This window comes from Phalacrocorax aristotelis, unplaced genomic scaffold (genome assembly GCF_949628215.1).
Source record: "Phalacrocorax aristotelis unplaced genomic scaffold, bGulAri2.1 scaffold_85, whole genome shotgun sequence".
Lineage (NCBI taxonomy): Eukaryota > Metazoa > Chordata > Aves > Suliformes > Phalacrocoracidae > Phalacrocorax > Phalacrocorax aristotelis.
Genome location: NW_027441196.1, coordinates 57,291 through 81,866, shown reverse-complemented (window position 1 = coordinate 81,866; position 24,576 = coordinate 57,291). Strand labels below are relative to the sequence as shown.

General features: G+C 59.0%; 1 protein-coding gene across 1 annotated transcript; it reads left to right on the top strand.

The window, feature by feature from the left end:
• Positions 1–7,531: 7,531 nt before the first annotated feature.
• On the top strand, positions 7,532–23,659 carry LOC142051032 (adenylate cyclase type 10-like). Its single transcript, XM_075080246.1, has 25 exons — positions 7,532–7,683; positions 7,891–8,048; positions 8,352–8,456; positions 9,613–9,651; positions 10,298–10,441; positions 11,203–11,408; positions 11,844–11,937; positions 12,261–12,349; positions 12,750–12,944; positions 13,061–13,182; positions 13,816–13,892; positions 14,200–14,389; positions 15,323–15,375; positions 15,949–16,102; positions 16,819–17,011; positions 17,221–17,307; positions 17,622–17,905; positions 18,523–18,659; positions 19,303–19,398; positions 20,045–20,299; positions 21,002–21,337; positions 22,057–22,271; positions 22,670–22,777; positions 22,938–23,116; positions 23,443–23,659. The coding sequence occupies exons 1-25, from the start codon at positions 7,532–7,534 to the stop codon at positions 23,636–23,638; spliced, it is 3,864 nt and encodes a 1,287-aa protein (XP_074936347.1). The 3' UTR covers positions 23,639–23,659.
• The last annotated feature ends 917 nt before the right edge of the window (positions 23,660–24,576 follow it).

Here is a 24,576-nt window from a genome sequence, read left to right as displayed (position 1 = left end):
TGAGAGCAGTTGGTGGTGCCAACCCCACAACCCCTTCCTCTCTGGGAACAGATGGTTCTCCAGGAAAGAAGAGAAGCCAAGACAGCCCTGAACCGGCCGCCACGCCAAGGAAACAGGGCAGGCCAAAGTGCTCCCTCAGCACCACAGACGAACACGCCTGGGTGGGGAAGTAAAGCTCCCCAACTTCCCTGCCCCTCCTGCTCCTTACCTGCACGGCTTGTCCTCACTTCTCGGTACATTGAGGAAGAGTCCCCTCCGGCATCTCAAAGGGGGGAGCAGCATCTCCTCCCCCAGCACCTTGCTGACCTCACCCAGGAGGCCTGGAAGGAGGCGGGGAAGCAGGCGCCGGACCCTTTCCTCGGTTGGCAGCACGAACACCACCTCGGAGATGGCACGGAGGAGCTACAGGGAAATCCAGCCAAGAACCACCTGTTAAACAAGGGCTTTGCCCACCAGCGCAGTCCCTCTGCCTCCCCTGGGGGCTCTTGCTGCCTGCAGGTCTCATGCCAGGGACAGCAGCGAAGCACCCCAGCCCCTCTACAGCGGCACCGCTGAGACGCCCTGGCACGTCGCCCCTGTGCAGTCCCCCCAGGCATTTGATAGTTAGACAGCGGATGCAAAGCTGCGGGGATGCCTCTGCCTTCGAACATACCGTGAGGGACTCCAGAGCAGCCTGGCTGTGGTCCGGTTGGTGAGCGGAGGAGTGGGGCCCAGGGTTGTTCTCTCCCGCTGCCTCTAATTTCTGTGTTAAGTACTTCAGGACCTGAACCCCCAGGACGCTTCTCCCCAAGGTCCTCCACAGCTCCATCGCGTCCCTGCAGGGGAAGAGACGTTCACCCCTGAGCTCACATCCCTGGTACCTGCGGTGCCCTCACTAGAGGCCAAACGCTCTCCTCATCAGCAGTGGGGCTTATGATGCCTGGTTCCTTCCCGAGACGGGAGCACACGGCCTTGCAGTGCTCAGACCTTTTGGGAGGCAAGCGACCTTCTTCTCCACTGGATTCCCCCTCACCCAGGCAAGCCACGGGGTCTGTCTTTAACCACAGTGGGGCGAGGTGGGAGTGCACAGACCTGTCCACGGGCAGCCGCTTCTGGAGGAGGCTGTCCACCACGGGCTCATGGTGAAAGCGGGCCAGGAGACGCACCGCCTGGAGCAGGAGGGGCCTGTGGGTGCTCTGTCGCATGGTCTGCATGCAGCTGTGGAGGATGTGCAGGACTTCTGGCACCTGAAAGGAAGAAGGTGGGAAAGAACGCCGCAATGCCCCTGCCGCCACCAACTTGAAATAGGAGGGCAGCAGCATTTACAAATCCTTTACATTCCTGCAGAATTTAAAAACCCTTTAACTGCAAGCCTTTGGGAAGACCCACAAGTCCCTGGTGCTCTGCTGCTGTACATTTGAACTCCCATCGCTCCCAGGGACTGCCCCTTGGAAAATCTGCAGAGCGAAGAGCCGGCGAGGACTGATGGGAACAGCCCCATGGGATGTCCTCTAGGAGATCACAGCTGCTGCAAGGCTGAACTATTGAAATGAAGGGTTGAAATCTTCCCCTTTGGAGGGGAACAGAATGTGCCATTGCTCAAAGGGCTCAATTCTTCTCAGGCTGCTGCCTTCTCCAGCTCGCTGAACTGCTGCAGCCCTCGGGGAACTGGGAAGAACCAATACCTGCCGTTTTTCCCCACCAACTCCCCTGACCCTCTTACAGATTCCAGGCCCTGCTCTGTTCCCAGATTAGGATTGGATGCTTACAATAGTGGAGCTCCCAGGTACTCTGTGGCAACCCGAACTAACCTTGAAGGAGACAAGAGCGTAACACCAGGGCCGGCAGACTACTGCGCAGGAAGGGCAAGGCAGCCTGCCATCTGCTCCTTCGCTGCTTCTCCAGGGCCAGGGCCACCCTGAAAAAGTGCCGGGGTTCAACACTCCCGGTGAAAGGGCACTTGGAGCCTTGGAACCGGCCAGCCATGATCACGGGGCTACGGCTCATCATTTCTGTGCCAGAGCCACAGGGCAGATGAACCCGTCCTCCCTGCGAGGCCCCTTGGGGCAGCCGTACCGAGCACGGGTGGCTGGGTACGGCCTTTGCTCTATGGGGAGGTGCTTCCTGGGAGCAGGATCTCTCACAGACACACTGGGAAAACCTCTTCAGGCCTGGATGCCGGAGAAACATCTCTGTGCTCCTCCAGATCTCACCAAAACCAGGGCTGGAGGAAGGCTGCTTTGGTGGGCCCAGGAAGAGCAGGTCACCAGGCGCCTTTGCCGTCAGGTGGGTCTCAGCACTGCTCTGCAATCGGCTGTCACGTCCCTGAAGGACGCTGTCCTGTGCACGGTAGGTCTCCACTGGGTGTCCCTGGGGACAAAGATTGAAAGGAGCAATTTGGTTTGTTTTGTCCCCAATCCTGGAATGCCACAAGAGAGACCCGCCACCCCCAAGTCAGCTGTGTGACATGGACCCCATGTACAAGCTGCAGACATGGGTCAGGACAGCTGTGGGAAGCAGGCAAGGCATTCTGTGGTCAGAAAGCAGAGCTGGAGACAATGGGGAGGGAAGCCCAGGGCAGCCCGCAGCTGGCAGTGGGGCCCAGCAGAGTGCAGTGCCCCCAGAAATGCCCGGCTCCCTGAGCCTCGGCCCTGCGACTGCAGCACAGGGCCGGCACCAGCTGGGGCTTTGCTGGGAAAACCCAGGCAGGGGTGACCCTGACACCCTGCACTTGTTCCTCACCCCGGGATCTGACAACCTCTCTCCCTGCCCATCGCTGCCATGGGATGCAGAGAGCAGCGCTGCTGGCCCTGGTGTGGTCCTGAGCCACCTCTCGATGGAGGAGTCTTTAACCAGCAGGCCTAAAAAGAGGGGAAACTCTCCAGAATTAAGCTGTGCTTAACATTTTGCAGGCAGTGTGGCTGTAGAGCTGCACCATGGTGCTGCTCCTGGGGACTGTGCTAGAAACAGGGCGGCTGCCTGTATCTGCAGGCAGGCAGTGGAGTGTTGCAGCAGGAATGATTGATGGTTTGTGCGGCTGTTGAATGGGGTCAGCCTTTAAACGTGTCTGACCTGGTACGCCTGGTTCCTTTTTCCTTGCAGGTTCTATTTAGAGCTAAAATAGTACTTTTAAAAAAAAAAATAAAAGCAAAACCAACAAGGAAACAAACAAAAAAACCAGTCCTGGCCACTCTGCAAGGCGATGCTGGTCACCAATATTAGGACGCAGGATTGGGCCCAGGGCAGGGCTTTTACAGGCAGCACATTTCTTGAAGGCTCCCGGTAATGCAGTTCCTGGCCAGTGATCGAGAAATGGGGCAGCTGCCCAGAGTTGCTATTTTTGCTCTCTCCCCATCGCTCTCTGTCTGGCTCCCTGACCCCATTTTTCAGTTCCTCCCTCTCTATCTTTAGCCCATCACTGGTTATTTCTGTCTTTTCCTTCCTTCCTTCCTTCTTTCTCTTTCTCTTTCTTTCTCTCTGACTCCCAGCCTGTATTGTCTAACTCCGCCCTGTCTGTCCTGTAGCCTGTTACTCTGTTTTCCTTTCCCTACACCTCTCTCCCGCTCCCTGGCCTTCTCCTTTCTCTGTTGCCGTGTCCTCCCTCCTGGCTGCTGTTTTCCCCTGTGTCCTGCAGCCTGTGCCCTCTCTCCCGCCTGTATTCCCCACTCAGCTGGCCCTGCTGCTCTCGGGGCCTCCGTCCTGCTCCTGTCTGCTTTTCTTCTTCCTGCGTCTCCACCCTGGAGGCCGCGGCTGCTGTGCCCTTCTGCGCCTCCTTGTCCTGACCCACAGCCCTCTCTGCCTCAGTCTCTCGGGGTCGTTTCCCGCCCTCCCCTCGCCCTGTGTCCCGCTCTGCGCCCCGGCCTCCCCCTTTCTCTCTCCCCGCTGCCTTTTCCCTCCGCCCCTCTCCCCTCTGTCCCCCTGCCCCGCTCCCTCTGCCACGTCTCTGTCCCTGCGCTCTCCTGGTGCCTTTACCGTCTCTCTGACCCCCTGTCCCGCTCCCTCGCCCGGAGCCCCGCTGCCCCCTTGCCCTCCATCTGTTTCTCGCTCCGTCCCTCTGTCCCTCTGCCGGCTCCTTACCAGGATTTTTCCTTCCTCCACTCCCTGCCCAGCTGCGCCCTGTTCTCCTGCTCCCTCTGTGTGTCTGCCTGCTGCTGTCTCCCCCCTGCCCCCTCCCCGCCCAGCGGGTGTCCCGGAGCAGGGCCTGGGCAGCCCCGGGGAGGCGGCCGTGGGGCCTGCGGGGGGGCGGCGGGCTCGGGCTGGGGGGGCGGTGCCCGCGCAGGGTCGGGCGGCGGGAAGGCGCGCCCCGGGGCATGCTGGGAGCTGGAGCCCTGGGGCAGGGGCTGCCGGGCGGCCATGTTGCCCCGGCCCCAGCCCGTGGCCCGAGGCCTGTCCCGCAGCCCCAGGCCGCCCCCGGGCCTGTCCTGGCAGCAGCCAGCTGGGCCTGGGCCCCGCTCCGGCCTCCCTGAGCTGTGCCTCGGGGCGGCCTCCTGGGGTGCGAGCTGTGAGGCACCCGTGGGTTCCCTGAGGTGGAAGGCAGTCGGGTGAGCGGGGCTGCAGCAGAGGGAGGGAGGGACAGACCGACAGACAGAGACAGAAGTGCCTGAGCTGTGCCATGTGCCTGGCAGTGCAGAGAGCAGGAACTGCGGTGAGTCCTGGGCCCCTGGGGTCATGTCACCCCTCCCCCGCATCCCAGTCCCTCCCTGACACCCCCTCCCCTTTCCCTCTGTGTATTCTGTGGGGGGATACATAGGCACCTATAGAGATGTATGTATTTATAGGTATGTCTGTTATATTGTACATAGACATATATGTAATACAAATTATATAAAAATATTTTCCTCTTTCTAAATATCAAAATATTTATTTCCAAATTAATCAACCTAGTATTTACCAAGATAAAATAATATTATCTTATAGAACAAAATATGTATGTAAGCCATCCCGATCCCAGCTCAGGCACCCGTGGGGTGGGCAGGGGCTGCATTAACCGCCCTGCCCTCCCTCCTGCTGAGCAAATGATGGCAGGCAGAGAGAGGTGCTGCAAAGGCAACACCCAACTCTTTTAATGAATTCAGCAAGATATGGGGATCTGGGGGAAGGCTGGGGCTGTAGCAGGTGGGTGCAGGTTTCTGCCTCCGGATCTCCTCTGCGCATGGGTGCTATGGGGGCCGGTGCTGGGCCGGTGGGTTATGGGTAGCTGTGCTTGTCGGCCATCTGCATGTCGATCTCCCTCGGCACAAAAACCTGCAGGTGGCCCAGTGACACCTGCAGGGCCGCCCACTCCTGCTGCTCCTGGGCCGGCGTCTTCACGCGCTCCTGCTGGGGCCGCTGCTCGGGTGTGATGGGCACCGGCTGCTCCTGCTCCTCCAGCAGGGTGGGTGCAGCCATGAGCCCCCCAAGGGCCCGAGGGATAGCAGGGAATCGACGGGAGGGTGCATCAGCCTGTCGTGGGGTAGCATGTCACGGGGATCCATGCTCTGTGCCTTCTTGATCAGCAGCAGTCGGAGTGGGCAGGAGGGCAGCGGGTGCAGGGCACTTTGTCCCCCAGCATCCCCAGAGCTGCTGCGTCACTCAAGCACCAAGGTGGGCACATTGGTGTCCTCAGATGCCCTGCGCTTGCTGCTGCCCACTTGTTGCCTGCTGCTGCCTGCCTGCTGCCCGTGTGGCGGGGGGCCGGGTGGAGCAGGGATGTGCAGCACATAGGAGCCCGTGGGAGATGGGCACTCCTGCTGGACTATGCCCTCATCGCAGCCCCATCAGGTGGTGGGGCACCAGCGTCCCTGTCAGCGCCTGCTGTCCGCATCCATAGGCAGGGGGACAGGGAGCAGCCATGGTGGGGAGCTGCACCCCGTGAGGGAGCTGCAACACAGGGGGAAGCAGCACCCCACTGTGGAGCTGCACCAGCTGCGCCTGGCCCGATGGGCCCTGGCACCACCTCCCAGACTGGTGGGCTGTCCCAGCTGGTGGGTGATGGTGTGGAGCTGGGCAGGCTCACTGGACACTGCCAGCGCTGGGCAGCGTCAACCAGATGTACCTCTGTCTGCCTCAATTTCATGCCCTCCAGAGGAACTGGTGCAATAGTTAGGGCATGAGATTTTCCAAGCAGTCCATCCTTTTCAGTTGACTGTCAGGGTCACACAATGCTTTTCATTATTTAAGTCGTAAGTCGAGTTCGTAAGGTACTGCAACACTGTAAAAACACATCTGTCCTTAAAAAACAACACAAGAGAGTGAATCCAACAGCTCAGATCCTTTTAGTTCACAGTCCTCTGCCTAAGCGTGGGAGCCAAGAGGTTAGCCACTCCGATTACATTGCCTTCTTCAATGTAATAAATTTTAAATGAGTCTTTATCTAGTTTCTAGCAGTTTAATTTCTTCTGCTCTTGATATACATAAAAACCCTATAAAACATAAAAATCCAGCAGCTGTTATTCAATAATGTACATACAGCGCACAGTATCCTGTGCTGCTAAAAGTTGGTCTAGGCGTGATTGATCCTGTATTACCACTTGTGATAATAATTTGAATTCCTCTGTAGGTCTGTGGCGTGTGGAGGTTCCCTGCGCTTCACGCTGAGGCCCCTCTCAGTTTGTGGCAGACTCCAGAATTGTGGGCACGGCTACAGGTGTGCTCACTGAGATGGGCCGGAGTTTGCTGGCGGATTGCAGCTCGCTTAGGGAACTGCAGAATGGCAGGGGCTTCAGTCACCTGCAGGAGCTCTGCATATGCAGCTTTGCCCCTGGCACATCCTGAGCACAGAATTCCCGTGGCCACCGCAGGAACATCAGGCATGCTGAGCTCACAGCCGTGCCACGCCCTTTGGTCCAAAAGCTTCTGTTTCTTCGCACAGGCGTTAGGCAGGACTGGGGTCCCTCTGGTTGTACGTAATGGCCTCCCTGCTGGCAGCTGGGAGCGTCAGTATGTGTGGCATCTCCTTCAGCGGCCAGTCGTGCCTTCAGCTAGGAGGCTGTGGCTGTGCCACAAACAATTGCCTATGTATATGTATATACACGCATGTAGCTTAGCTCGTGGCAGGAGCTAAGGAGGCAGGACACGCGGGTGGTGCCGAGTGTCCCAGGAGGCACAGCATCTCCTGCTGACTCGCTGTGAATGGCCCCTGCCCCCCTCCTCTGGCATCATCCGGGGAGAGTGGTGGCACCTGGGCACAGCGCCTCGGCACAGCCGAGAATGCGGTCGTGCAGCTGCGGGAGGCTTGCTTGCTGCTCCGCCACGGTCTCTCTGATGGCCTCCCCTCTGCCATCTGGCAGCTGTGGGGCCGCCTGCGCGTATGCCCCGGCCTCCCTTTCCGCTGGGAAACCCTGGCTGCTGTCAGGGGTGAGGGGCCTGGCTTCACGTGCTGGAGCTCTCACCCAGCCCAGGGAACGTGGCAGCTCAGGAGCTGCTGGCTCTGCCAGAGGCAGGCCGCTGTCCGTCGCAGGCGCTGTGCGGATGGAGGGAAGGGAGAGCTGGAGGGCTCCCGTGTCCGAGGTGGGACACCTCGGGGCTTGAGGAGGGAGTAAGGGAGCAAGAAAGGAGCCAGCCTACTGGGAAGATGGCGACAGGCTGCGTAGCTGCAGGGGAAAGGACCAGTGCTAGCAACGAGCTGTGCGTGCGGAGGCAGCTGGTCCTGGGGAAGGGGGGAAGCAGCTGCAAATTCAGCAACAGGTCGCTGAAGCGCCTCCCTTCGGCACTGTCCTCAGAGAAGTGGGGTGGCGCTGGCTGCCTGGGAGGCAGCGTGTGTCACTGTGGCTCAGCAGGCGATGACATAGGGAGGATGTCACTGTCAGGCGATTGTGACCACCGCTGTGGGTGCAGAGGGTCAGTCGTCCCGCGCAGAGGCTCCAGGCTCAGTGTGCAACTCGCACTGAGCGGCGAGGTCCTCATCCTCCTGAGGTACCCCGTGTGCCACAGGGTGCTGATGATGGCTTCTGCCTGGGAGAGGAAATACCACCACTCAGACCTGGAGAAAGCAGCAGCTTTCCTCCCCGGTCTCCTTGCTGAGGACTCCCTTCAGAGCAACTGTTACTCTCAGCCTATCGACGGAGTGCTGCTCTTTGCGGATATATCAGGTGGGGCGAGCAGGGAGGAGCAACCACGGCCGCGAGCCCTTTTGGGACACAGCAGGCCCTTTGGAGCCCTGCCCCTGCCCCTCATACAGAGGGGCCATCTTGTCACTGCTGCACTCTTCTGCTGAGATGCCCAAAGAGAGCGGGATGCCTTATCTTGGGTGGTCAACCACTGCTGCCAGCAGCACTGAGCTGGGGCATGGGAAGGTGTGACCTACAGGCTCTCAGGCCGGGCAGCGTGGAACTGGCTGGCAGGTCCTTTGGCCCACAAGGGTGTTTCCTGATTTCTGGGTGTTCCTGTTGCAGCTTTCACTACGTTGACAGAGAAATTCATACAGAGGAGCGGCACGGAGAGGGGCACTGATGAGCTGGTGCAAACCCTCAACTGCTACCTGTGTGACATTTTGGAGGGTAAGAGCCATGCTGCAGGACTGCCTGGCATCAGGTCATGAGGCCGCTGCCGGAGGGTGGAGGCAGGCAGGCTGGGCAGCCGGGTCCTGCCTCCTTGGAAGGCTCCGGGCTGTCTGTGGCCCAGAGGATCAGTGAGAGCAGCCAGGGTCTTGTGGAGGGTCAGGACCAGCTCAGGTCCTCTGTGCTCCCCGCTGTGGCCGAGGAGGCACCTGCTTTCTCAGCAGCCCCCTCTGCGCCTGTGGCGTGAACGCCTGGCTCAGTGACATGTTAGGGCCCAGAGCAGGCTGAGGGCATCCAGCAAGTGCCAGCGTGCGAGCGACTGGAGGATGCTGGCACTGGCGTCCGCGTTTGTGCGCGTGTCCGTGTGCGCGCACGAGCGTGTGGGGGTGTGTGAGAGACCCTCACAAGCCCCTTTCCGCAGGGGACATCTTGACCCTTCTGAGCTGACTGTGAGCACATTGCGGCCACCCCTTTGGCAGCACTTGTAGAGTAAAAGCAAGAGTGTGGTCAAAGATGCTGAAGGCTCTGGAGCATCTCTCCTACAAGGAAGGGCTGAGAGAGCTGGGACAGTTTAGCCTAGAGAAGAGAAGGCTCGGGGGGGATCTTGGGAATGTGTCCAAAACCTGAGGGAGGGTGCAAAGAGGACAGAGCCAGGCTCTTTCCAGTGGTGCCCAGTGTCAGGACCAGAGGGCACGCCACGGGCACGCCCTGAAACACAGGAGGTTTCCCTCTGTACATCAGGAAACACTTTTTGACTGTGAGGGTGAGTGGGCGCTGGCACAGGTTGCCCAGGGAGGCTGTGGAGTCTCCCTGCTCAGAGCTATTCAGAAGCGATCTAGCCGCTGTCCTGGGCAGCTGGCTCTGTGCAGCCCTGCTTGAGCAGCGGGGTTGGACCAGGTGGACCGCAGAGGCTCCTTCTGGCCTCCAGCCTTCCCAGCTTTGGAGGCGTCCCGAGGCCCTGCCTCCCTGCGTGCTGCGCGGGTACCAGGGCTGTGGCCACTGTGAGGCGGGGAGGCAGGCCGGAGTGGTGCTTTCCTGAGCTGTGCCCCACGGGGCGCCCGCGCCCAGGTGCTCCTGTCCCGGCAGAGGGGCTTGCTCTGTGCCTTCTGCAAGAAGGTGGCCACATGACTCCTCCTTTCCTTCCCTCTGTCCACAGAGGTGCTGACTTTTGGCGGAGACATCTTGAAGTTTGCCGGTATGTACTTTGGACAACGATGCCCACGTGTACGGGTCTGCAGCATTTAGCTGTTGTGGCGGCCGTTTGCCGTGCTCTCCTTCGCAAGAGGCTCTGTGCAGCACCTTGAGCCAGCTTTCTGGCCATGCACGCACGCCCCCCGCAGTGCCCTTTCTCCAGGCTCCTCTTTCTTTCCCCCCGGGGCTGCCTGCGGTTTGGCTTTGGCCAAGGGCTGTGGCTCCCCTCACTCGGTCCCCTCTTGCGGGGCCCTGTGCTGCGGGCGGGGGCAAGGAAGCACGCACATATAAAGCACATATATAAAGCTATAAAGCAGAGCCAAAGGTGTGTGTCGGGGTGCTGGTGAGGGGCAGGGAGGCCCTGGTGATGGCAGAGCTTGGGCTGCCGGGCTGCGAGGGGAGGAGGAGTCCCTGACGTGCTGCAGCTGCAGAGGAGCGCTCGGGGCAGGGGGTGCTGCTGCTGCCGTCTGGCTGCTGCTGTGGCTGGCCCGGGAGAGGAGAGGTGTCCCGGTGCCCAGGGTGTGGTCCTCCCGGGCAACGCCCTGCCACGAGCCCATCTTCCTCAGCACGTCGGCCCGCTTATGCCACCGAGTGGAGTGTGGGGAGAGGCAGGTCTCGGCAGAGCCTTCACTTCCCCTCGCTTTCCCCAGGGGATGCTGTGCTGGTGCTGTGGAGAACATCGCACCGGGAGCTGGCTAAGACCATCAGCCTGGTGCTGCAATGTAGCCGGCAGATCCAGAAGAAGTATGGGAGTCGTGACACGCCCGTGGGTCAGAAGGTCCGACTGAAGATAGGTACGGGCGCTGTGCCAGGCGCAGATGCGTGGCACTCTCACGCGCCACAGGGTGCTTCTCCCGGGCAGGGAATGCGGGGATCCCTGCTGGGGCCAGTGCCAAAGGAAAGCATCTCCTGTGAGCATTGAAGGGGCCAGCGGTAGTCGGAGCAGGGACGGGAGACCAGGACTGCTGGTCTTGCATGCGTTTCCAGACGCAGAGGAAGCTTAAGCCTAAGGCAGAGCGGGTGTCAGATCAAGTATTAGGGTCTTTGCATGTCTGCTTTAGCGCGGGTGTCTGCGGGAGGTAGTTACCCTTTCCTTTTTTCAGGCGGGGGCAGCTTTGCATCCTTTCCCCTGCTGGATTCTCCCCTGCCTTTCACAAAGAGCAAAAGGGAACTGCTTTGCTCACGGCTGGGAGAAGGGCTTTTGCAGGCTGTTAGGTTTTCTCCAGCAGACAGCTACAGCCTACCTGCGTGTAAACGCAGCAGGTGGTGATCAAGCCCGCTGGTTTGCTGGGCTTCTGGGGCAGGCAGGCAGCTGGGTAAGATGCCCGGCACTCTCAACGCCTTGCCAATGCCAAATTTGTTTGTCTATTTCTGGACACCTGTTTCATGGAGCCGTGTCAGTATCCCCTGAGGAGGACGGAGGATGTCCTCCCCCTCCATAATGGCCGCCTCCCCGCTGGGCTTCAGATTAGGTTCTGAACAGCTGAGATGCTGGGGAGCGCAGAGCTCAAAATGTTCTCCGTGTCAGTTTGCTTCTCCCGCTCTCTCTCCCCAGGGATCTCTGCAGCGCCCATGAGCCTTGTGGTTTTTGGAGACAGGGATTGGCGGTACTTCTGTATCTGTGGCCAGGCCCTGCATGAAGTTTGTGAGGCCCATGAGCTTGCAGACCCAGGTGATGTTGTCCTCTCGGCCACCTCCTGGGAGCTCTGTGAGCAGCACCGGCTCAGGACCAAGCATCTTGCAGGCAAAAGAGCTGTGAAGGTAGGTGGATGGGACGGCGTCTCGAGCCATTGTGAGGACCTGGGCCTGGACATGAAGGAGGGAGGTGTCAGAAGGCTGAGGCGCCGAGCGTGGGGAGAATTGTAGCAGTGAACATGGGCAGGCAGCTGAAGGTGTTGTCCCTCCATCTCAGGGGTAACTGTGTGCTGGGCTTGCTTGGTTTGAGGGGTCGGGAGGCACTGGCAGGCTTTTGGCCCCACCAGCAATGTCCTGTGTGGGTCACGGAGCTGTTGCTGACAGCTGGGGGATGCTTGCGTGATGCCTGCCCGGCTCCGGTGCTTCTGAGGAAGCACTGCTGTCCCATCCAGCCAGGTGGGCTTGTTCTCCCCTTTTCTGGGCAGTGACGGTGAGGGCAGGCTCTGTCCCCTGGAGTCCTGGGGCGGCCAGTGGCAGTTCTCTGATTCTGTGTGTCTTCAGGTTACGGGCATGGATCAGATGTCTCGGTCAGAACGCCAAGAAGCGTTGCGCAAGCTTGTACGACACCCATTGAGCCACCGCTTGGAAGGGGAAGGTGCGTGCCAACTTCACCTTGTTCTGTGATTGCCTGCAAAGGTGGGGCCTGGCTGCTTCAGGGGCCAGAGGGGAACCACCCCAGCCCTCTTCCCCCTTTCAGTTAGCGCCCCTGCTTTTGTCCCTCCTGTGCATCAGCTGGGGCAGTCACTGCTGCCGCTGCCGCCTCCTCCTTCCAGGGGACAGCTCTGCCCTGAGTGTCAGCAGGTGGCAACATGAGCAAAGGCAGAAGACTCTTTCTCCCCCGTTTCCAGTGCCAGCCCCTGCTTTCCAACACCTCCTAGTGCCATCCTTCGAGCGACCACCTGCGTTTTCTCTCCTCAGGGGCCATGAGGCCTACTCGTGTCTTGTCCAACCGTCCTAAATTGGTGGAGATGTTTCGGAAGTACATACCAGAAGCTGCTCTCAGGAAGGTACGTCCAGGCCACCACTGCTGGGGCTGCATTTTTGGCGGGCAGAAAAGAGGTGCATTGCACAGATGGAGTTCTCAGGAGAAGAGAAAACCAAAGAAAATGCACCCTGAGACAAGAACATGGGCAAACTGAGCCAAGGGGCACCCAGGCTGCACCAGTGCGTGCCTTGTCCTCCTTTGTGTGCCTTGTCCTCCTTTGTCATTTGTGTTATGGTTCGGTACCTGCCTGCCGCAGGCTGGTGAAGCCTGCCCGCCATGTGCACGGAGAGGAGGATTTCCCCCCTTCCTCCAGTAGTACCTGCAGGCTATTGCCGGTACGCCTGCTCTCCCTCGGCATCTGGTGTGGGCAGTAAGCCCGTGGGAGAGCAGGCTGGTGAAGCCCGTGTGCTCTTGTCTTCCAGCTTGACGACAGACTGCCGCTGGACCTCTTCTCTGAGCTACGGCCAGTCACCAGCCTCTTTGTCCACCTGCAGTTGTCTGCAGATATCATCAGCACAGCAGAAGTCTTTGAGTTCCTCCACAGTGCCAGCAGGATGTTGCTAGAAATCCTCTCTCCTCACAAGGGCGAAGTCAACAAAGTCCTCCTGTGCGATAAAGTGAGTGTGTGCGTGAGCAATCGCCTCCCCGCAGCCCGAGAGGGTGGTCGGTGAGCAAGAGGGGGTGATTCCCTCTGAGGCATTGTAGCAAGATGTGCCGCTTCTGTCCTTGGCAGGGCTGCACGTTCCTCTGTGTGTTTGGACTCATTGGAGAAAAGCTGCCCTACAAGAGCCTGCACGCCTTGCAGAGCGCTGTTCAGATCTTCAACTCCTTCTCGACGATGTTTGGGGGAAAAAAGTGAGCATGTGGCAGGGGGCGTGGGTGTGCTGGGTGCCTAGGACAGTGCAAGGGGGCTTACCCGAAAGAGATGTGCCTTCTAGCTTGCCCTCCCTCGTCCCTGGCAGGAAGGAAGCAGTGCCCTGAGAGGTGGCAGGCGAGCCATGGCTGAGGCCCATGGCAGCCAGGCAGAGCCCCTCCAAGCACACCGTGCTAGCCCTCGCACCGGAACGAGCCCTCACGAGGGCGAGAGGCTCTTCAGTGCCAGAGACAGGCCCTTCCGAGCAACTGGCCCATGAACAGGGCTGGGGCCCAACCACCTGATCTCAAGTTTCTGTCACCGCAGGTGGTGACGCTGTGGGCGCCTTCTTCCCTCCCTCTTTGCTCACGAGAGGGCCGTGGCCTTCTGCCGGTCGCATCTCAGGGAAAGAGGCCTCAGGGGAAGTGTCCAAAACTCTGCCCATGTCCCTTGTCCCTTGCAACGCACGTATATTGCGTCCCTGAGCTCTCCAGGCCCCCAAGGCCCGCGCTGGCAGGGCAGGATGGCAGGTGGCCCAGGCTAGGGCCGAGGGGAGGTGCGGGAGGGGATGAAGCTGGGCGGGCAGGACTGTGCGTGGGGCGCTGCTGAAGCTGCGCTGTTTCCCTGTGTGCCAGGGCAGTGTCCGTTGCCGTTACCAGCGGGATGGTGTTCTGCGGCATCACCGGCCACCCTCTGAGGAATGAATACACAGGTAGGAGGCGTGTGCCTGAGGCGCGGAAGGTTGGCCTGGGCCTGCTTAAGCACAGCAGTCTGGAAGAGGAAGGCGGGCTGGGAGAGGGCTTGCCCAGCAGCCACTCAGGAACGGCCCAGGCGGTGCTGGTCCTGGCCCGGGGTGGGAGAACGGGCTCCATGGCCGATTGTTCCCCTGGGTTCTGCTGACCCCGCTGTGGCGTTGGCCTGTGCCAGAGGGGAGGCAGCCCTTGGCGTGGCAGGGCGCCGCGGGGCTGGTGGCACAGGTACATCAACGCGTGCTCTCTCTCTGTCTCTCTCCCTGGCAGTCCTTGGCCAGAAGGTGAATTTGGCAGCCCGGATGATGGTGCGCTACCCTGGGCTGGTGTCCTGTGATGCAGCGACTTATGCCGCCTCTCGGCTGCCCCCTTACTACTTCAAGGAGCTGCCAGAGAGAAAAATGAAAGGCATTATCCGTCCTGGCACTATCTATCAATATGTGGGAGTCACCAAGGCGAGGTGAGTGTCCTCTGAGAGGGCTGGATGAAGGGACGGTGGCACCAAGGGTGCAGCCTCGGCGAGAAAGAGGAGTTGTGCAGCGAGAGACCAAGCTGGTCTGCCTTCCCAGTTGCTGAGATGGTCAGAAGCCCTGGCGTGGGAGGCTTTTTGCCCCTCTCCCGTGCTGCCTCCTGCTGCTGAGAGAGCGGGAGTGAAGCCACAGGGATTGGGAAGATTCTTCTGTCTGGGTAGATGCAAGGTGGCCTTGCAGGCTCTGCCCAAATGGCTTTCGACTGTGCTTTCCGTGCTGTGCTTGCTCCACCATGTGCCCTGGTAATGCTGACCCAAGGAGTTTTTTGTCCCAGCTGCTTCCGAGCAGGAAGCTTTGGGCCAGTCTGGTTCCCATGGGGAAAGGTGGACCATTGGGACACTCTTCCTCATGTCTTCCTGCTGAAATCTCAGCTCTTCCTCTGGGCCAGGATTTGCCTTTCTCTTTGGGTGACGGTTTGAATGTTAACATTGCCATCTCTTTGAACTACAGGAAGACTTGAGGCAAAGGTGCCAGGTACTTGGCATCCCAACCCGTTCAGGGACACAAGTCCTCCTTTCCAAGACACTTGTTTTTCTTGGCCAACGTGGTAAAGCTGTCTGCTAGGCAACAGCACACCCTGGCTTCTTTCACGTGTCTCCGAGTTCTCTGGGTTTGGCCCATGGTGATGAACTCTCGATACGTTCTCCCACCCTGCTGCGGTCGTTGGGCTTCTTTATGCTTGAAGCTGTCCTAGCGTGCAGCTTGAACTTTGGCTGGGGGAGCGTGCAGGGGGTGACACGCTGCTCAAAAGAAAAGCCGGTACCCGAGGAACACGTCCTGCCCCTCCACGCCAGGCTGCTTCTCTATGTCCCCTGGCTTCTCCCCACCTCATTGACTTGTGTTTTCTTTTCCCCTGCTTCTAGCATACTTGACATGAGTCTCACCAAGGAGAGGTCAGAGTACGCTCCCTTGCTGGGTAGGTGGAGAACGCCGTGCTCTTCTGAACGCCACTTTCTTCCCCTTGGTAGCGCTTAGTGCCACGCTGGGTAGGGAGAAGCTTTTGCCAGGGATGGTGCTGCCTGCAGCGACCCTAAGGCAGTGCTGCCTGGTTCGTCCCTATTTGTTTGATATCTCTGGGGTGGAAAGCAGGGTGAGGTGCCTGGTGCTCCCCGCCGTGCTCCAGACCTGGTAGGAAGGTTCCTTTCTACTATGGAGCTGCTCAAGCCCGGGGGCTAAGCTGATCCTTGTCTTTGGGTTCAGGAGAGAGGTTTCCTTCTGCCAGACTGACGGAGAGTGTTTGTGGGTTCTCGCCCTTGTACTCCTCAGAGTTCCTTTCCTGGCAGCATCTGGGTGTAGATACGGAAACATCAGGACGCTCGGGATGCCTTTAATCGCTTGGTGCCTTGATGGAAGGAGGCCTGGGTGTAGGCAGGCTGTCATGTTATATGTGGTGGTGGGGAGGGAAACTGCGGTGGAGGGTGGCAGCAAAAGGGACGTCTCTTTGCTTTTCAGCACCCCCAGCAGCTCGTTTCCTTGTGTGTCTTCACAGGTCGGGAGAAGGAGATTGACCTTTTTGTCAGCTGCTTGAAAGCCTATAAGGATTTTGGGCAAAGCCACATCCTGGCATTTGAGGGCACAATGGGCTCCGGAAAGAGCCACTTACTTGCTGAACTGGCCTCTTTAGGCCAGGCTGCTGGCCACAGGTACAGGTTTTTGACCTGTAGCTTTGGGACACTGCCCCTGCCCATCCCCTGACAACCGTGGAACACTCCAGCCCCTCTGCCAGTGCGTTTGGCTCTTGGACTGCAGAGGCCTGAAAAAGCCTCCTGGAGACACTCCCTAGGAGCTCCTGCGTGCCCTGCTCCCACCTCTGCCTCTTTGGGGAGTTGGAGGCGGCTTCTTGAGCCACAGCCTTTCCTCCTTCACCTCTGGGCCAGGCACGGATAGTCGGGAAGAGCCCAGGCTCAGTGCTTTGCATCTGGCTCCAGACGCAACAGACAGCAGGGTGGCCAGCTCAGAAGCTCTGCTTGCCCTCTACCTGTTTCCCAGAAGGAGCACTGGGGCAGAAAAGCCTTCCTGTGCTCTGGGAGGCAGAGTGCTAAGGTCTGGAGCCCAAAGGCAAACTCACCACTTGCTCCATCCTTGCCTCTGAGCCCTGTGAGTTCCTGTGCAGGGGGGAAGTAGTGAGACCTGGGCTGGCGCTGCCGAGACACAGGGTCCGGACCTGGCTCTGCCAGTGGCTTGGCACCAGCTGCCCCTGTGTGCCCTTTCTCGTACGAGGAGTGAAAAGCGCGGGCTTCTCTGGGAAGCACTTTGAGATGGGTGGCTGAAGAGCCCCCTGCAAGGGCATCTCCACCCCTTTGGTCTTAGAAGGCTCGGGCTGTTGGGGATCTCAGTCCCTTTTGCTTTTGCACGGCAGGGTAGTTGCGATGGAACTGCTAGAGGTCAACGTGAGGCAGTCCTTCTCTGCCCTCCGTAAGCTGATGGCCAAAGCCCTGGGCCTCCAGGACTGTGAACTGCGCAGTGACAAGGAGCGCGTGTTGCAGGCAAAGCTCGAAGGGATAATCGAAGAGAGCAGCTATTGCCTCCTCAACGGCATTTTCTTTGTCGAGGTGAGAGCGAGAGGCCTGCCAGAGACCCTGGGCAGAGGGCCTCTGCTTTAGGCTCCAGGTGAAGCCCCACTGTGGCTTCTTGGCCCTGTGCTGGGGAGAGGGAGGGTGCTGAGGCCAGCAGAGGTGGTTTGCTCTGCGGTCTTGCTTGGTGGGGAGGTGTGCCTAGCCCCGGAGTGACCTTTCTCCCTGACTCTGCTTTTCCTGGCCAGTTTCCCGTTTCGGACAAGGTTCGCAAGATGTGTGAACCTCAAAGGCTAATGGAATTGCACTCGACGTGGGCAAAAGTGCTAGAGAAGGTGAGCATTTCTCCTTCCGTCCTCCTGGTCAGAGAAGGAAAACAACCCCGCCCTCCCATAAAGCAATGTTCCCTGGAGGAAGAACGACGTCTTCCGCATTCCCTTGCCCAAGCTCCCTCCTTCTGCGGAGCAAGCGACATTAGGCGTGACCTTAAAGTCTCAACGGAATTACGAGCCAGTCAGCATCTGAGCAGGGAACGGGTTGGGGAGAGACTTCCGAGAATCCTCTCAAGAGACAGAGGGTAAATCTCCTCCCCTGGAAGGCACTTGAAAATGCACCGGATTCCCCTCAGAACAACCTGGCTTTTTTTCAGGTCATGGGAGGAGAATTTGGCATATTTGTCATCGACAATGCCCATTTCATCGACCCTGCCTCCTGGAGTATCGTGTCACCCGTGCTCCAAAACGTCTCCAGCTTCATGGTCATGAGCTTAGCCCCGGGCTATGTGAGAACAGAGGCCTTCTGCAAAGCCGCAGGAGACAGCGCAATGTCCCAGAACATCACCTATTGTCATCTGGACAAGCTGAAATCTTCAGCTGTGGTGCAGAAAGTCTGCCAGGACCTCGGAGTGGTCAGCATCTCCAGGGATCTAGCGAGGTAAGTGGGAGGCAGGGGAGCTCTTCCTGAGGGCTTGAACCGATGCAGAGCATGGGAGGGCATCAACGCCCCAGGAAAGGCAGCGCAGGGCGGCTAGAAGCATCACTGGCTCCCGTGAGTACTGGGCCCACGGGGGTTGCATGTTATGCCTCGCCCTGGCAGGTGTGAGCTGAGAGCGGGCAACTCCCCAGACACAGAGCGTGGGAGGTGTCATCCCTTCGCTGTTGCGCAGGGAGGAAGGGAGGAAGAGTGCCGAGGCCAAGCGTGTCTGGGGTGCGAAACGGCCTTGGTCTAGGTGGCCGGGCTGTGGGGGAGATTCCCTGGGGCAGAGGTCCGTCCTGCTGCCAGGGAGGATCTAGGCTCCCGAGGAGAGGAAAGGCAGGGCTCGCTGCTCCGTGCTTTGGGCATTGTCCGCCTCTCTTTTGGCGTGGACTTCAGCCAAGGCTGGAGGTTCAGGGGGGCCCAAAAGGCCAAGCCAGCGCCCCTTTCAAAAGTGAGGTGTGGCTGTGACGGAGATGCTGGCTACTCTGTTATGCCCGAGGGAGTCGCGGCCCCCCTGAACGGTGTTCCACCTTACTTTCCTTGTGCTGCTCATTGCTGGGTCTGCCCCTGTCCAGGTTCCTGATCCAAAGAAGCTTGGGGATCCCGTATTACTGCGAGGAGCTGCTGCGCTGCCTTCGTCGCAACGACATGCTCTTGTTCCACACCCGGAGGCGGGGTGAAAAAGCAGAGGGCAGCTGGGAGAGCCTGGTCGGTAAGCACCTTTGCTGCCGACTAGCGCGTTGCTGTGGCGCATTCTCTGCGGCACGGTCTTGCCCCGTCATTCCCCCGTGGATCTGGGCAGAGTCACATCTTGCAGCAGTGCAGAACTTGGCCTCGCAGAGGCGTGGGCTCCTGCGTGCCTTACCGTTGTGAGCCAAAGCAGGGGCTAGCGACTTCTGGTGGCTTGGAGGGGCCTAAATTCTTGGGGCAGGAGTTGGGTGCTAAAACGCGGGGGAAATTGTTCCGGAGCACATTTGATCCTGGTGTTTCTTAGGCATTCTAATGGGCCTGTAATTTACCTTGGCCATAGGGCAGCTCCCTTGAGAACAAATCCCAGCTTGAGGTGAGGGACAGGCCCAGGAATCTTGAATCCAAAACCATAAAATCCCCACAAGGGTGCCGGTCACAGAAGAAAAGGATGGTAATAGAAGTTTCCCAATTTCCCTGGCTGTGGAGACTGTTTGGGAAAGCTGGTGTGAAGGCAGAACATCTTTGGGAGGGCTCTACATTCACAGAATCATTATAGAATCAGTAAGGTTGAAAAACACCTCTAAGATCGTCAAGTCCAACTGTCAGCCCAACACCTCCTAAACCATGTCCCGAAAGACGCGCTTGCAGCGGAAACTGTCTTGCAGCAACGTCGAGCTCCAGCGCAGGGAGTGATGGCAGGGTCTGCACCATCAGACCGGACGTGAACCTGGAGAACACCGTGCTGCCCGTCACCTTGAAAGGTGAGGGTCCGAGCGCCGCTCTGGCGGCTCGCAGCTGTGCTGGGGCCCCTTCGCGGGGCATCAGCTAGAGGGAGGCTAGGCATCTGTGTGCTGCAGAGTCACCCTCTCAGCTTGGGAACTGTCGATGAGTGTCCCTCCTCTCTAGCCACCCCCATTTGTATGATCCTGGAAGAAATGTCACGCTAAAGCATTCCTGCTGTAAAGCGGTTTTGTCCAAAAAGAACAGGAAGAAATGGAAAAGAAAGGAGTAGTATCGTCTGGCCACGTTCAGACAATCGTTGTGTGGAGCTCCGAGTCCACCTCTGGGCTGGGGAAAGTTCTCTGTTCTCTGTGCGCACTGTAGGGCAAAAACCTACTCCAGACCTGGTAGGGCGCATCATGGGCTGCATGGACCTGCTGGGTCCTGCCCTCCTCACCCTTGGTGGGGGAGCGTGCGTTTGAGCGTCTCGCTTTTCCCCAGGCCTTGTGGCCGGTGGCTGCAGCAGGAGCGGAGCCATTTTGAAGACGCCTGCCCTGGGTTGCGATTGCCCAGCAGGTGCAGTCCCGAGGAGAGGAGGCCAACATCTACCCCGTTTCCTGTGTTGAAACTCTCCAGCCTGAGCATGGGGAAGAGGCGAGAGAGAGATGTGTTGCTTCTTTCTGGCAGAGATTGCGCTGTCTCAGCTGGACCAGCTAAAGCCGCTGAAGCAGACCGTTTTGAAGTATGCGGCTGTCATCGGGCCCGTGTTTACCACCCAGCTGCTCTTGCACGTCCTTCCGGCTGACATGAGGCACAAGGTGAATTGTGTGTTGACCATGCTGGTGAAGGACAACATCCTTAAGTGGCTGAAAAACACAGAGGTGCCAGAAGATGTCCAAGATCCTACCAAGAGGCCAGGCACCTCTGTGCAGGCGGAGAGCGGTAAGTGGTAGCAGTGAGGTGGACAAGGGAGCTCCCAGCTGTGTCCTGATGGGCTCCCCCGGGCATGGTGCGCTCCCCCCCTGCCCCCGCCCCCGGTGATGGCTGGGTGGAGCTCAGGCAGGCATGGCTGTTCAGGAGGGGTTGTGCAAAGATCTTACGAGCCGATCTCAAAGCACACGAGCTTTGTGGTGGAGGGGAGTTCCCACCAGCCGTCCCAAGTGCCTCTGCTCCGCGGCCTCCAGGCGCTGCTTATAGCGCAGGCATAGGAGGGCTTGTGGAACCCCTGACATCCTCTGCGGGCCGCCTGCAGCGTCCAGACCAAAGATGGCCTCCAGAGAGCCCCGGGCCCTTTGACAGGCTTTCACTCAGCTTTGATTCCCCTGTGGAGCAGGGCGGGAAGCTCAGGAGGCTGGGGACTGCCTTGCCAAGAGCAGGGAGAAAGCGCGGGCCAGGGCTCGCTTTGGCTGGCAGCAACATCCCCAGCTGCTGCCTGGAGCGCAGCTGAGCACTGTGTCCCCAGGGCCGTGCTAGCGTCAAGCAAGGCAAGCTGGGCCCTTCCACCCCGTGCTGCAAGGCTCGGTGTGCAGCAGTGCAGGTTTGCTGCCGAGGGTGCGCCCCAAGGCGTGACTTTGGTGTCCCGGCTGGGATGGCCCTGAGCCTTGGCCCCAGCTGGGGCTGATGCAAAGGCCCTTTGCCTTGCAGATGTGGAGACGCCCGCTCTGAGGATGACCGTGGTGCAGCAGTCTGGCGCTCTGGCCTTCCGTGTCGTGCTGCTGCAGGAGGCTGCCTACCAGCTGTGGCCCAAGAGACAGCGGGTCGCCTTGCACCGCACGTGTGCCGCCTTCCTGGAGCGGCACGCGCACAAATGCAAGAGCTGCGGCCAAGGAGAGTTTGTTGCCTTCCACCGCTTCGCCGTCACCAGCACCCAGGATGGAGGGAGGTGCCAGGGCTCTGCTGACCAGGGCGACTCACGCAGCTGGGAGACCTTGGTGCTTGCAGGAGAGCAGCTGAAGAGGGATAGGACCCACGCCACTGAGGGTATGCTGTGCGCCGTGCTCCACAGCCTGGGCCCTCCAGGAGCCATGGGGTGTGTGCTGGGGATCGGGTGGGAGTAGATCTGCTAGGGACAAGCCCAGGAGGTGAGGATGACCACTGCAGGCTTTCCTCAGTGTGTTGGGACCCTTGCAAGGATCCTTGCAAGCCCCGCTGGGAGAGGGAGAGCAGCTCTTACCCCGGCGTACGCGAGGAGGTGTCTAACCCCCTGTGTTCTCGCCAGATGCTGAAGATGCACTGCGGCGGCAGCAGCAGGCTTTCATGGGGGAGGATTTTGGGTGAGCAGACCAGGTTTTGGTTATTTTTGAAGCCAGTGAGCACAGGGTCTCCACAGGAGGCAAAGGAAACTCGGGAATCTGGCTGCCGGTTGTGACTGTAGCTTAGGGAAGAGGCTGTCTGTGGGGTGGGAGCTGGGAGGAGATGGCCATGGAGATGAGAGAGTGCTTGAGGAAGCCCATGGGCTCAGGGCAATGGTCACACGTCACCGGAGCAGCCCTTGCTTTCCAGTTCCTACCGAGCAGCGCTGGCAAAATCTGCAGGGGAGGAGCACCTGCATGAGTCACGCCTGCCCGTGGCCTCACGCTCTGCTTTGAACAAAGGGCTTTTTCTGTCGTCTGTGTGGGGAGAAAGACCACTCTAAGTGATGCCTGTGTATTCTTTGCTCTCTTCTTCCCCTGGGAACCGTCCTCTGACTAGTGTGGCAGGGCGGCCTGTGGCAAAGAGCGAACAGACAACTGAGGTGCCCAGCAAGGCCGATGGGAAGGACAGCGGCGCATGCTCCTGTGAGTGCAAAGCCATCGTGGAATCGGTGCTGGTGCCTTTGGCTCGCCACTACATGGCAATGGGCGATGCTGCCAGAGCCTTCTACTACCTTCTGGAGTGTGCGGCTGCCTACCTGCATGTCTCCAACAGCGACATGGTGAGTTGCCCTGCTTGCCAGCACCCTCTGTGCACGGAGTCCTCTCAGTCGCCTGGCTCTGGGCAGGACAACTTCCCCGTTGCAACAGGGCATGCCTCTGTGGGGCCTCAGAAGGGAAACGCTGGGCTCAGACCCTGACTTCTTCCCCTGCTTTGCCTCTTCTGCGGCAAGAGGCACAGGGCACTGTGCCCTTAGGACAAGGGGCGTTAGCAGGGAGGCGGTCTGAAGGATCAGTGGTGCCTGCGCTCTGAGCCAGTGTGACTGTGTTTGAGCGGGCATCACCGAGGGGGAGGAACAGGCCCTCTTAAGACAGACGCCAGAGGCAAGGGGGAAGGGCAAGGCTGGCTGTGGGCTCTGCACCCACGCTCACCTGCTGCTCTCTGTGTGCTTGCACAAAGGCCCTCGTGAAGCTGAATGAAGCGGAGGTCCTGAGGAACTCCGTAGACAAGAAAGCGAATGTGATAGCCCGCTTTGAAGAGGCCACCTTCTTCAGCCTCAAAGGGGAGGTAAAGAGACGGAGAGGTCCGGCGGGATCTCCGGGGGGACAGAGCTGGACGCCTTCCCCAGTTGCAGGGGATGTCCCTGGGGCATCTGCAGCCACTGGCAGATTCCTGCAGTCTCTTGGGCCACTGGTCCCCATCGGGACGTTTCCCTTTTCCCTTGCAGGTCTGCTATCGTATGGGACGCATGGAGCTGGCAAAGAAAATGATCCTGGAGGCTTTGAGCCTGCTCAAAAGGAAGTTCCCCCGGACCACCGTTGGAGCCTTGGTCAAGTCTCAGGTGGAAAAGTTGCAGTGTGCCGCTTACGTTGCCAGAAGAGCAGCCTCCCTTCCGCAGGAGGCCCGGTAAGAAGCAGAAGTGAGAAGCCAGGGGAGGAAGAGCCATTTCCCACCTGGTCCCAAGCATCCAGGCCCAGAGCTGCTTGAGCCCAGTCTTGAGGCCACACCTAACCTGAGGCCGTAGTGCCAACACGCCCTCTCAAGCGGTCAGCTTCCCCCGGTGGCACATCTTTGTTTGCTGCCTTCTGCTCCAGCAGCCCTCCTTCCATCAGCCCCCTTTCCTCCGAGGAGGTGTAACCGGCTTGTCCACCGCCCTGCTTTCCCCCCGCCCTGGTCGCTTTAGCACTGTACAGCTAGAGCCTCTGGGCCCATCACTTTCTCTTGTGTGGCAGGAGGAAGAGGCTAGCCTGGCTGCTGCAGCAGAGCTGCTGCCTTTCCTTACTGGAGCAGCTCTTCAGCCTGGAGGGCACTTCCAGCAGGCAGACGTTCTCCCGCCTGGCAGCGCGCATGAAGGCCAACACGGACAGGGCAGCGGACTCCTGTCGGGCAGCAGATGCCCACCGCAGGGGTGGAGATGAACTAATCTAATTAAATACCTCTTTTATCATGACCTTTGCTGTCGGGCCTTTCTTTCCTAGGCACTGGGGAAAAATGTGGGGACATAGCACGCAGGTAGGTCATATGTCCCCTCCGCCGTCCCTTCCAGCTGGCAGCACTCCTTCTAGTGGCAGAATTCCTTTGGCTTGTCCCCTCCGGCTGCCTGCCAATGGCTTTGGCGTGAGAAGGGTTTGCATCTGGAGGTTCCCTGCGCTTCACGCTGAGGCCCCTCTCAGTTTGTGGCAGACTTCAGAATTGTGGGCACGGCTACAGGTGTGCTCACTGAGATGGGCCGGAGTTTGCTGGCGGATTGCAGCTCGCTTAGGGAACTGCAGAATGGCAGGGGCTTCAGTCACCTGCAGGAGCTCTGCATATGCAGCTTTGCCCCTGGCACATCCTGAGCACAGAATTCCCGTGGCCACCACAGGAACGAGGACTCTTCATAACCTTTACCACACAACAACCAAATTTCCCCACCAAAGGTTCTTCATGTTCTTCACGTTCAAAAGTGAACCACTTCTTTGTGGTGTAGAAAAACTCCCTGAGGCAACGGAGAGTTACAACTACATTCGATTGCAAATCACTTTGGTAGACACAGATTCAAGGTGTGACGTGATCCTTCTGAACCTTTACTTTCCCTGTTCCCAGCTTACTTAGATTTAAGAAATAAGACTTACAAAACGATGTCATTTTTTCACAAACATAAGTAACTCACAGGCTATACGCTTACGTCAGCACACAGCTTGCCTTTCCACCTCAAACTCTGAGATTTATCAGGTTGATCGGCAAACTAACACAGTGGAGCACCAACCCAACTCGTCTCTTTAGGCATCACCACCACACAAACGCTCGCTGCCAGTAATCCCACTGCAGCACTACAGACAAGCAAATCCCCACCTGGATTCTAGCAAGTCAAACCAAATCACGTT

Coding starts and splice junctions, on each gene's coding strand:
- LOC142051032 (XM_075080246.1), top strand. CDS start 7,532: ATGGCGACAGGCTGCGTAGCTGCAGGGGAAAGGACCAGTGCTAGCAAC. Junction 13,893..14,199: donor TCTGAGGAATGAATACACAG/GTAGGAGGCGTG, acceptor TCTCCCTGGCAG/TCCTTGGCCAGAAGGTGAAT. Junction 15,376..15,948: donor AGAGTACGCTCCCTTGCTGG/GTAGGTGGAGAA, acceptor GTGTCTTCACAG/GTCGGGAGAAGGAGATTGAC.